At 40.9% G+C, this 12,435-nt stretch overlaps 1 protein-coding gene across 3 annotated transcripts in view; it reads left to right on the plus strand.

Annotated features, from left to right (window-relative positions):
- Positions 1–12,435, plus strand: part of fras1 (Fraser extracellular matrix complex subunit 1) — a 518,421-nt gene that overhangs the window by 185,938 nt on the left and 320,048 nt on the right. For all 3 annotated transcript variants that reach the window (XM_073065197.1, XM_073065198.1, XM_073065199.1), the window contains exons 3-6: positions 982–1,089; positions 5,145–5,237; positions 6,112–6,268; positions 8,736–8,869. In XM_073065197.1, the coding sequence (XP_072921298.1) occupies positions 982–1,089; positions 5,145–5,237; positions 6,112–6,268; positions 8,736–8,869 (492 nt within the window). The remainder of the gene's footprint in view (positions 1–981; positions 1,090–5,144; positions 5,238–6,111; positions 6,269–8,735; positions 8,870–12,435) is intronic.

A 12,435-nucleotide genomic window follows, 5' to 3' on the forward strand; every position in this document is an offset into this window, starting at 1 on the left:
TGTCTTTATTGTCTGCAGTTCAGCATTTAATACCATCATCCTTCAAAGCTAATCAATAAGCTCCAAAACCTTGGCTTCAATATCACCATGTGCAATTGGATTCTTGATTTCCTTATTTGTAGACCCCAGTCCATTCAGATTGGCAGCATCTCTTCCACAATCTCCATCGGCACAGTAGCACCACACTGCTGTGTGCTTATCCCCTTTCTCTACTCAAGTTATACTTATGATTGCATAGCTAAGCTAACCTTCAGTTGCCTTATTCAAGTTTGCTGATGACAGCACTGTCATAAGCCATATCAAAGGTGGTGATGAATTAGCATATTGGAGGAAGATTGAAAACCTGGCTGAGTGGTGCAACAACAACCTCTTACTTAATGTCAGCAAGACCAATGATCTGATTGTTGACCTCAGCAGAAGAAAACTAGAGGTCCATGTGCCAGTCTTCACTGGAGGATCAGAAGTGGGGAGGGTCAGAAACTTTAAATTCTTTGGTGTTATTATTTCAAAGGGCCTGTCCTTGGCCCATCACGTAAGTGCAATTATGAAGGAAGCATGGTGATCTTTCATTGATTCTATAAGGTTTATTATTTTATAGATTTATTGAGTATGGCCAAAAGAAAATGAATCTAAGGGTGACTTCTGTGTACTTTGATAATAAATTTACTTTGACCTTTATTTGATTAATATTGTAAATAAATTGTTGGATTAAGGATTCTTTGTTTACATAATGCATTGCTGGTTGACTGTAGAAGTGTGTAAATGGTATAGTGCAACACGCTTATGCCATCCTCCTCTTTCTTTATTTCTTTCTGAGGTGTGCATGGCATCACATGTTATGAGCATGCCTCGCTGAAAGTAAACATGATGTTAGACTCACATTGCCAGCTCTATATTTTCAGTTTTCTGTTTTGGAGTTACAAAACATAAAAGGAAATATCTTCTTCATTTCACATTGACCCCTTTTTCTTTTTTCTGCAGAATAATACTGTTTGGAAGCCAGATTCTTGCCAAGTTTGCAGCTGCCACAGCGATATCGTCCTGTGCACCGTTACCCCGTGTCAGAACCCACAGTGTGATTTCCACAAGGTAGTTCAGCATCTGAGCGTCTTTATTTTCCCACGACATCAGTGAGAAGTTCCTTCTTCAGATTTTACTAGTAACTTGTTTGTGGATATTAATGGCTTACGTTTCACAGATTTAGAGGGATAAGTATTGTATAATAATATATTTGATATATGAATAATTGTGTTTAATTTACAATTTTTAATTTTTTTTTGTATTATCTGAAAATATGCTGTCTTAAGATGAGGAAAGAGAGCAAAGCAGTACTCAGAACCATACCGGGGTATTCAGGCCTAGGGCAGCATTTGATGGGGAGTGGGGGGTGTGGTTGTGGGTGGTTGAGATGAAGTGGGGGAAGAGTGCAGGGTTTCAATGCAAAGTGTTAGTAATCCGTTTCCCCGCAGGGAAGCAGCTCGACCCACTGAGTTCCTCTTGCAGTTGGTGCTGCTGTACCAGCACCTGTGGTCTCTTGTGCCTCCAGGTTTAGGACAGGCACACCATTTTGGATGGCATTCCACATATTACAGTTGGCCCTCCTTATCCGCGAATTCTGCATATGGGAAGTCAACCAACCACTAATCGCGAAAACCCGGAAGTGCTCTTCCAGCGCTTGTTGTTCAAACATGTACAGACTTTTTTTTCTTGTCATTATTCCCTAAACAATGCAGTATACAAATATTTAACATAGCATTTACATTGTATTAGGTATTATAAGTAATCTAGAGATGATTTAAAGTATACGGGAGGATGTGTGTAGGTTATCGTGGATCCCGATTGGGGAAAAAAAACCGGAAGTTCTCTTACTAACTGTCGGAATAGGTACATCCAGTATTATTTAGCATCAGTTAGTCAAATATTTGTCTTAGCACATAGTATATATTTTACCTTTCTATGCATATAAAACGCTTAAGAACTTATGTTTCAGCGCCAGGCGATCCAGTGACAGATCGCTCTTGAGCGCGCTGTCCATCTGTGCCAGGTTGATGTGGAGGATCAAAAACCCAAAACCTGAAAGCCCAATAATTAAACCACTGCGTTGCTTAGTAATAATTGTAGCTTTCATAGGGGCAGGGCCATTCTCACTTTATCCTTTAATATTGTTCCGATCGTTGACTGACTGCAGCCTAACGCTTTTCCAATGACCGATGATGTTTCAGCTCTTTCTGATCGCTTTATTATTTCCACTTTATTTTCAATCGTGATCATGATTATTTTTGTGAACAGAAACATGGGGTTTCAGAGCTCCGCCGCCAGGTTCTAATGTCCACCGCACAGAGACAGGTTAAATAAGGTCTGAGGTTCCACTGGGTCCTAAGGTCCACTGCATTAAGACAGGTTGAATAAGGGACTTGAGCATCCACTTTTTTGGTATCCGTGAGGGGTCCCGGAACCAATCCCTCATAGATAAGGACACGGTAAAATAGGGCACAGATAAGTTGTTAGGGAAGTTTTCAGTTAGGATATATGCCAGCAGCTTGAAAGAATATCGATGCAGGGAACCAAGTCTGACTTGAGATGATGTGACGTATTTTCACCTTGAAGGTAATATTTATAGGTGGTTCATCCAGATACCTGAATCCTCTGATAATTGACAGATGGGAACTATGAACATCCCTCCAAACCTCATCCTTTCTTTCGTGCCTGGTTTGCCAGACACTGTATAATTCCAGTGCCTCAGGCCCTGTACACTTGGGTAACCATGTATCATCTGAAAGAAGAACTAGCATTTAGAGCTCATTTTAGGGCAAGATAGTAGTTAATAGTATTGCCAGCCATGACCCACAGAGCAGGGATAGTTGTGGTATTGATAATAGAACTTTTTAAAATGGCGGCTTTGATTCCTTGTTCACGTGGATGCGACATTTACACTGCACCATGCAGTCCTCGCTATGGAATTCCTTTCACATGAGGTGAAGTTTTTTACTGATAAAAGAGTAAAATTTATTCAATAGAGCAAGGCTGCCAAATGAGTGAACTGAAATTGTGCCTTGAGGCGAAACAGGATAAAATGTGTAACCTCCCATGCCGATAGACATGAGAAGCAGAAATAAGCTTCATGTGTGGTATTGAGAACAAAGCCTGGTTGGTTGGCATAATTTTTCTTTGTTGCTGTAAATGTATACATAAAAAATTTTGTGCAGTTTCTATTAACATCAAAAATTCTCACACTGGTCTGTCAAAAAGGATTAGTTGAAGACCGTGCTCACATTATTTTTTAAATGATTAAGGAGTTTAGCCTCCACTTCTTGAAGTACAATCCAAGCTTTGTTTTTTAATATATGAAGAAGATGCTCTGATGCCTGTCATAAGATTTATTTAATCTCAGTTTCCTTTCTTCTTATTTTTCATCTTAAATACTGTTTCAAATAACATTTTGCCTGCTATTTTTTAAATTTAAACAGATATTGTAGAAGTATTGTTACAATCAATCTGCTTACTGAAGCCTGAAGTGCCAGCAGCTTCAAGTGTAGCTATTTCCCTTCGAGCATTCTGTATTTGAACCAACCTGCACAACTCTAATTACTGCAACACACATAAAATGCTGGAGGAACTCAGCAAGTCAGGCAGTGTCTTTGGAAAAGAGTAAAGAGTCAATGTTTGGGCTGAGACCCTTCATCAGGACTGAAGAAGGGTCTCGGCCTGAAATGTTGACTGTTTACTCTTTTCGAGAGATCCTGTCTGGTCTGCTGAGTTTCTCCAGTATTTAGTGTGTGTTGCTTTGGATTTCCAGCATCTGCAGATTTTCTCATGTTTGTGCAGCTCTGAAAACTACCTCAGTAGAGCAAAACTTTGACTGCTTTGCACTACAGTGGACTTATTTCTGCTAATTGTGTAAAAATTCTGTATAATTTTGTTTTTTTCTTGTGAATATCAAGTGTCTGATGCTGTTGCAAGTAAGTATTACTCTTGTGCATATGAAGATAAACTTGACTTTGACTTTACAAACTAATGATTTTAATATTGGACTAGGTAAAGAGAGTTTCAACTTAAGTCATTGTAAATAATTTCAAGTTGATGGGTTCCTTGGAGTTGTGGCTGCTGTTGAGTTATCAACATGATAGTATTCCCCCAAAGCAAATATCATGTGAACTTGCAATAGAGTTGGAGCTCTTTGTTGCTTTTCTATTTTATCACCTCTTTACTTCCCTCTGAAATCCTCATTCACACTTTTGTTATCTTCAAATCTACAAAATCCTGCAAAAGGTAGTGGATTTGGCCCAGTACATCAAGGGTAAGGCCCTCCCAACAATTAAAATGCTCTGGTAGGAAAGCAGCATCCATCATCAGAGATCCCCACCACCATGGTCATGCTGTCTTCTCACTGATGCCGTCAGGTGGAAGGTACAAGAGCCTCAGAACTCACATCACCAGGTTCAAGAACAGTTGCCATCATTCAACCATCAGGCTCTTCAATAGAAAGGAATAACTGCACTCACTTGCCTCATCTTTGAAATGTTCCTAGAACCAATGATCCCATGTTAAGACTCTTTATCTCATTATCTCATGTTCTCATTATTTATTGCTATTTATTTATATTTGCATTTTCAATTTGTTGTCTTCTGCACTCTGGTTGATCTTTCATTTATGCTGTTATAGTTACTATTCTATAGATTTTCTGAGTATGCCCATAGGAAAATGAATCTCAGGGTTGTATATGGTGACATATATGTACTTTGATAATGAAATTTACTTTGAAGTTTATATCTGCCAGTTACAATACATTTCCAGCTGGTCTCCCTCATTATATCCTTTATTTGATAACTTGCTGCATGAATAATCTTCAGTCCCATGGACGTTAACTAGATTTAGCTTCCAGTTAACAAATGCATTCACATTATCTCCATCTCTGTAACCCCCCAAAATATCTATGCTTCTTTAGCCAGAGGGTGGCATTTTACCTCAATTGTTTAATGAGTGAGAATAGCAGATGGTATCATGAATGTCTGGTAAAAGCAAGATAAACAAAATACTTTTACTGCAGATAATGTTAAACAACTTTTATCTTAATTTATAAGTTTAAAAATACAGATTTCATATGAAATGTTTAACAACTGTCATTTTACTCTTCCCATTTTAAGGGGGAAGTCTTCAAAATAAATCCAAATAATTGCTGCCCTGAGTGTGTTTTGAGGACACAAAACTTCTGTGACTATGAAGGACAGATTCATGGGGTAAGAGTTTTTGTCATGGGGAATCGGAAACTGGATTCTGCTGCAGGATTATCTATGATATTTAACAATATCTTGTTTGGATCCATTCATACTTATCGTGTAAATAAGCAGTTCATCCCTCTCCCTCCCTCCACTCACCCCCTCTCACAGAGTCATTAACCTTTATGCCTCTGAGACTCAAATCAGCAGTATGCTTTAATATCTGTATATTTTCAAGACTCGTACCTTAGAAATGTCCCATTCTCAATCGTGGCAACAACTGCATTTTACAGCAGGTAATGTGAGGATGGGGATATATGGGCATGGCAGTATTGGTCGGTTTGATAGGTTTTTGTTTCTGGTGATACGGGGACAGGGTGGTGAGTGTGTAAGCTGAGTTAATGGAGGATGAAGGCAGGCCATTAAGAACACAGGAATAAGCAGATCTGGCAATGAGAAAAGTGTGGTTAAGAATTTCAGCAGCAGAGGTCTGAGGTCACGGTAGACCGCAATAAGGTGACGTAAGCAAATACTTGAAATGACAGAGAGTGGTTATCTTGGAAGAGATATTAGGAGAGAAATGCATGGTTGAGTATCATGCTTATAATCAGAATAAGTTTCCACGTGGAATTGTCCCTCTAACCTCAGGAAATAAAGAAGAATCTGCAATGGATACTTCCATTGGGCAACCCTGAGACAGAGTTGGGATCAACGATGCTCTGCATATCTGCTCTAATAACTAGCTATTTGATAAGCTGTAGGCTTTGGGTAGGTGCTCAGAACTTTAACAGAAAGTTTGAACAAAATGCACAAATACAATGTCTGTTGTAACCAAATTAAAAAAAATTATTGTAATTTAAAAGTAACAATGCTTTTGTTACTGATGTTTTTGCAGGATGGCACGGAATGGATGAGTACAGATTGTATTGTTTGTTCCTGTACCAATAAGCAAGTTAAATGTAGCTTAAATTGTCCCTCCATTTCTTGTGGGAAAGGAGAGACTATGTACACCCCACCTGGAGAATGCTGCCCAAAATGTGTCAAGACCGGAGGTGACAAATCAAATATTTCTGCTTGGATTACCTTAATGTTTTGATGGGTTAATTGTCATGATGTTTGTTTTACTTTGTTAATTTATTCATGATTAATCGGTAAAAAGTTAATTAAAAGAAAATAGTTGCATGCAATATTGTCAACAGAGTACCGTAAGCATTTTGACATTTGTTGTTTTAGCCTATGAGAGCCAGATTAGCTTGTTTAACGATAGTCTTGCCACTGAGTTAATCCATTTTCCGCTGAGCTAACTCATCCCCCAATCGCCTCTGTAACTTGATCATCTAACCTAGATTGATATGTTTGTGCTGTACAGAGGGAATGCTCCATTGCTCAAGGTTCCAGCTATTAGTCAATGCATTAAAGTGAAGCCTCAGAAGCTTGATTATTTGTATGTAAAAAAATGTCTTTACATGTGACCTAAGGGCTCAAAGGTGACCTAAAGGGCCTATAGAAGGTAGAGGGTGGTAGTAGATGGAGTGTATTCTGCCTGGAGGTCAATGACCAGCAATGTTCTTGGACCCCTGCTGTTTGTGATTTTTATAAGTGACTTTGATGATGAAGTGGAAGGGTGGGTTAGTAAGTTTGCAGATGACACAAAGGTTGGAGGAGATTTGAATAATTTGGAGGGTTGATGTAGGTTGCAATGGGACATTGACCAGATGCAGAGCTGGGATGAGAAATGGCAGATGGCGTTCAACCTGGAGAAGTATGAAGTGAGGTACTTTGGAAATTCAAATTTGAAAGCACAATACAGGGTTAATGGCAGGATTCTTGGCAGTGTGGAGAAACAAATGTCTACATACATCGATCCCTCAGATTGCTGTGCAGGTCAACAGGGTTGTAAAGGTGTATGGTGTGCTTGTCGGGGTTGAGTTCACGAGGTAATGTTACATTTCTATGAAACCTTGGTTAGACCACACTTGGTATATTTGTTCTCTTGTTGTTGCCTCGTTGTAGGAAGGGTGTGAGAGCTTCACACAGAGTGCAGAGGACAGTTACCAAGATGCTACCCGGACTAGGGGGCATTTATAAAGATGGGTTGCGCAAACCCTGGCTTATCTCTTTGGAGCAAAGTTGAGTGAGAAGTGCGCAAGGCGATAAGAGGCATAGATAGAGTGGATAGACAGAGACATTTTCCCAGGGTGGAAGTGACGAATACAAGGGGCAATCATTTTAAGATAATTGGAGGAAGGTATGGGGGGGAGATATCAGAGGTAATTTCTTTACACCAGAGGTGGGTGTGTGGGGTACTCTCGGTCAGGAGGTAGAGGCAGATACATTAGAGAAACACTGAGAAAGGAACATGGATGATGTGCCAGTGGAGGGCTATGTTGGAGAAAAAGGTTAGATTGATCTTAGAATAGATTAAAGGTCAGCACAATGTCATGAGCTAAAAGGCCCAATCTGTTGTGATGTTCTCTGTTTAAATGTACCCTTTATATGAAATGTGCCTTTAAATGTGCTCATAATATGTCCTTAATATCCAACAGCATCTCACAGCCATCCTACCTACGTTCCTTAGCCAAAATCATCAGTCAAAAACATTCACTGGTTTTCTGTATTATTCTTTATCATCGGATCTTGCTGCTTGCTGTGTGCAAATCAGCTGCTGTCAACTGATAACTTTCATACAATCACAAACAATTAAGATGATGTTTAAACACAAACTTAATTTCTATTCCAGTTTCAGTTCTTTTTTTAAATGGAAATGTCTTCTTTAGGCTGAGGTGTGTTTGTAAAGTAAAAGCTGAACTGACCAAAACCTGTTTGGTTGGCCTGACCCCATGTAAACCCAGGTCTGTGTATTATTTTTCATGCCTGATCCAACCTGGTGCAACCAGATCCAGAGCCATTTGCAAATAAGCTGAGGATAAGATTGCTTTAGTTGCACATGTACTGCCATTGATCAAAAGCAGAGGATACCCGTGGTAATGTGAAATAAATAATCTAAACCTGAATGTTGTGCTGAACCTGGGCCCATATTCCACCTAACCTGAACCCAAATGTTTTATCAGACCAGTCAGCCGACCTGGCAACCCGCATTCAGTCCTGCTTGGGTCAAGTAGCCAGGCTGTAAAATGCTCAAGTATAGTCAAGACAGTAGGATGAAACAAATGTTATTTTATTTTATTGAGGTACAGAGTGGAATAGGTTCTTCTGGCCCTTGGAACCATACTGTCCAGTAATTACCCCAATTTAATCTTCACCTAATCAGGGGACAGTTTATAGGAACCAATTACCCTATCAAGCGGTATGTCTTTGGTCTGTGGGAGGAAACCTGAGCACCCAGAAGAAGCCCACACAGTCACATGGAGAACGTACAAACTTCTTAGAGTCAGCGGCAGGAGTTGAACCTGGGCCACCTGTACTGCAAAGCATTGTGCTAACCACTATACTGCTGTGCACCCTTTATTCATATGCTATTTTTCCTCATTGACTTGTATCACTTGTTTTTCTGAACAGATTCATGCTTGTTTGAGGGAAGAGTGTACCGGGATGGTGAAGATTGGAAACTGACTGCCTGTTCAAAATGTGTCTGCAACAATGGGGAAGCACAATGCTACACTGCAGAATGCCAGCCAGTGTATTGTAAAGGGGTGAGTGGCATGCTGTTGTACTGTATGTACCTCTGTAGATAATAACATGGAGCCACTAATCAGACTTTCTACATTGATGTTCAGGGTCAAGCCATCTGTGTCGGGTCTACAACAGGGATAGACGAGCTGCAACCTGTCCAGCAGTTCATTACCAGCTCTAGCCAATTTTCTTCCCGCTCATTCTCGGTGACCTGCTGCTTGTCATCTGTGTCTCACTGATCCATTTTATTTAGGTTAGAACCTCTAAACACTCAATTTGGAAGGACAGTGTTTCTGGTCTAGAAGCTGAACACATTTTGGGTAGGAATCAAAGAACAATTTTTAAAAAAATCTTCAAACTGGTTCCAAAGATAAACTGCACTCTGGGTGTTTTCTTCTTTTTAAACTGGTCAGTGACTTACTCAGCATCTCTGTGAAATCTTAATTTCTGGGGCCTGTCACTTTCAAGAGAGAAACTGCAATAAAGCTATTGTGCCTGCATCAGTGGAGGGCTAGAAAAAAAATCACATTATGTCAGGAAATAGCCTCTAATTGCACAGAACAATGTTCATTGCATTTAGCAGCTTTCCAATTAGCAATCAAAGAAGATTAGCCTGGAGTGCAATGTCGGAAAATGTGCAGCCAGCAATGTCTTGGCCATGGTTATGTACAATCAATCACTGTTGTCTGTTCAATTTTTAAAATATGACCTTTTGATGTTTTCCTCTGAATGTTAGTTTTGGTAAGTATGTTTGCAAAACTTTTCTGAATCTTCTTAAGACAAGATTCATTGAGAGCTGAATAAATTAAAATTACTAATTTGTAGATATCTTGACATATTACCTAATGGTGAAAATGAGTGGGTAGTCAGGGAGAGAGATAAACTGGGAAAGAGGTGTTACCAGGTGAATGCGTTGAAAGACTAAGAGGGCTTTAGGTATGCTGTGAAGGCAGCTTGAGAGTCAACAAACTGGTTGGCCAAGTTATGTACTACCTGAGAAGATAACTGGAGAAGAACCAGCAATTTGAATGAAAGTTTATGTCCATAGAGAACCCATCAAGCTTTTCAAGGATTGATGTGAAGCTGGAACACGCTTTGGAGTATGAAACCTCTATGTTTAGTGGTCTCTCATGGCTGGAAGTAGAACAAGCCACAAAAAAGTTGCTGGAGAACTCTAGCCTTGACCTACTTAAGAAAAAAAAGTTACATTGAGTTTTCAGCTATTCAGAGGGAGAATTCGGGACAGAGAGATATTTTGAAGGTAAAGGAACATGATTTTAGGGACATCAAGTGGGAAGTTAGCGCAGTGAGTGTACATGTTAAGAATCTATATTTGTTGTTCAGCCTGAGGTAGCAGCTCAGAACTGAGGTAGGATGCCAGCCTTAGAAGGTTAGATTTAGTTTTGTGAGTAAAAACTAGGTAAAGCCAGTCTTCCGTGAAGCCTTTCATGACTAAGCCTCTTGTGAGTATATCCCCGTAAAATCATTCACAGTCTTCCCCAGATGAAATAGGAGATCTGCAGTTTGCTAAGGGCCACATCAGAGGCAATTGAGTCTGGCTACCAAATAAGATACAAGAAGTCCAGGTATGATCCAGGAAAAGCCATCTTATGGATGAAGAGGCAATTCCAGACTAAACTTGAATCAATGAAAGATGCTTGACAGTTGTGGCAGGGCTTGAATGCTATCACCTCTTACATAGTTAAATCAAGTGACTTAGGTGACAATAGTGCTTTGATTCCAGATCAGCTCAGTGCTTTCTATGCTCACTTTGACCATTTAAACACGGAGGAGCTATCTAAACTCCCAGAATTCCCAATGATCTTGTAATTTCAGTGTCTCCAGTTGACGTAGAAGGTAAATCCATGGAAAGCATCCGGTCCAGATGGGTACGTGATGGAGTACTAAGGACCTGTGCTGATGAACTGGCTGGAGTGTGCACTGAGATCCTTAACCTCTCGCTTTGGCAGGCGGAGGAACCCTCCTGCTTCAAGCAGGCCTCAGTCCTATTGGTGCTGAAGAGGAACGTGGTAACCTGCCTCAGTGATGATCGCCCATTCACACTTACATCCACTAATGAAGTGTTTTGTGAGATTGGTGAAATCTGCTTTCTTAGCTACATTAACACAGGTGCACCACAAGGCTGTGCGCGTAGCCACCTATTCTTCTTGCTTTACACTTACGACTGTGTGGCTAAGCACAGCTCCAGTGCTATGTTTTAAGTTTGCTGATGCAGTTGACCGAATTGAAGGTGGTGATGAATCAGCATATAGGAGGGAGATTGAAAATCTGGCTGAGTAATTCCATAACAACAACCTCTTACTCAATGTCAGCAAGACCAGGAGAGCTGAGAGGGAGAAAATGGGGGGGTCCATGAGCCAGTTCTCATCAGGTGGAGGGGGTCAGCAACTTTAAATTTTTCTGTAAATTCCAGACTCGGACTCAGGTTGGAGGAGCAACACATTATCTTCTTTCCAAGTAGCCTGCAAACTGATAGCATGAACATCAATTTCTCAAATTTCCAGGTATTGCCATCCCCCTTCACCATTCTCCATTCCTGGTTCCCTCTCTCACCTTGTCTTCTTACCTGCCAATCACCTCCCCCTGGTGCTCCTCCCCCTCTCCTTTCTACCATGGCTTTCTGTCCTTTCCTATCAGATTCTGCCTACTCGAGCCCTTTCTCACTTTCACCAATTGACTTCCCAGCTCGTTACTTCATCCCCCCCCGCCTCCCCATTTCACCTATCGTCTGTTGCCTCTACTTCTTCCTTCCCTCCCCCCCACCTTCCTATCCTGACTTCTCCTCTTCCTTTCCAGTCCCAAGAGGGGTCTTGACCCAACATGTTGACTGCCTGTTCTTGTCTATCGATGCTGCCTGGCCTGCTGAGTTCCTCCAGCAGTTTTTGTGTGTTGCCTTAAATTCCTCTGTGTTCATTTCAGAGGACCTGTCCAGTGCCCAGCACATATGTGCACTTATATTGAAAGCACGACAGCACCTCTACTTCCTTAGCGGTTTGCAAAGATAGCATGACATCTAATACTCTTGACAGACTTCTTTTGATGTGGACACTATATTGCCTGGTTGCTTCACAGCCCTATAAAAACTAGTTGACATGGCCCAATCCATCGTTCCCTTCCATTGAGCACACATGTGCATGAAGTGCTGTCAAAGAAAAGTAACATCCATCATCAGGGACTCCCACCTCCAGGGTCATGCTGTCCTCTTGCTGCTGCTATCAGAAAGAAGATACAGGAGCCTAAGGATTCATAAAAAAACATACAGCATAATACAGGCCCTTCAGCCCACAAAAACATGTGCCAAACATGTCCTTACCTTAGAACTACCTAGGGTTTACCCATAGCCTTCTATTTTTCTAAGCTCCATCTATCCATCAAGGAGTCTCTTAAAAGACCCTATTGTTTCCGCCTCCACCACCGGCAGCCTATTCCACATACTCATCACTGTCTGCGTAACAAAATTGCCCCCGACATCTCCTCCGTACCGACTATCAAGCACCTTAAGCCTGTGCCCTCTCGTGCTAGCCATTTCAGCCCTGGGGAAAAAGCCTCTGGCTATCCACACGAT

This window comes from Hemitrygon akajei, chromosome 13, assembly GCF_048418815.1.
Source record: "Hemitrygon akajei chromosome 13, sHemAka1.3, whole genome shotgun sequence".
In the NCBI taxonomy this organism is placed as follows: Eukaryota; Metazoa; Chordata; class Chondrichthyes; order Myliobatiformes; family Dasyatidae; genus Hemitrygon; species Hemitrygon akajei.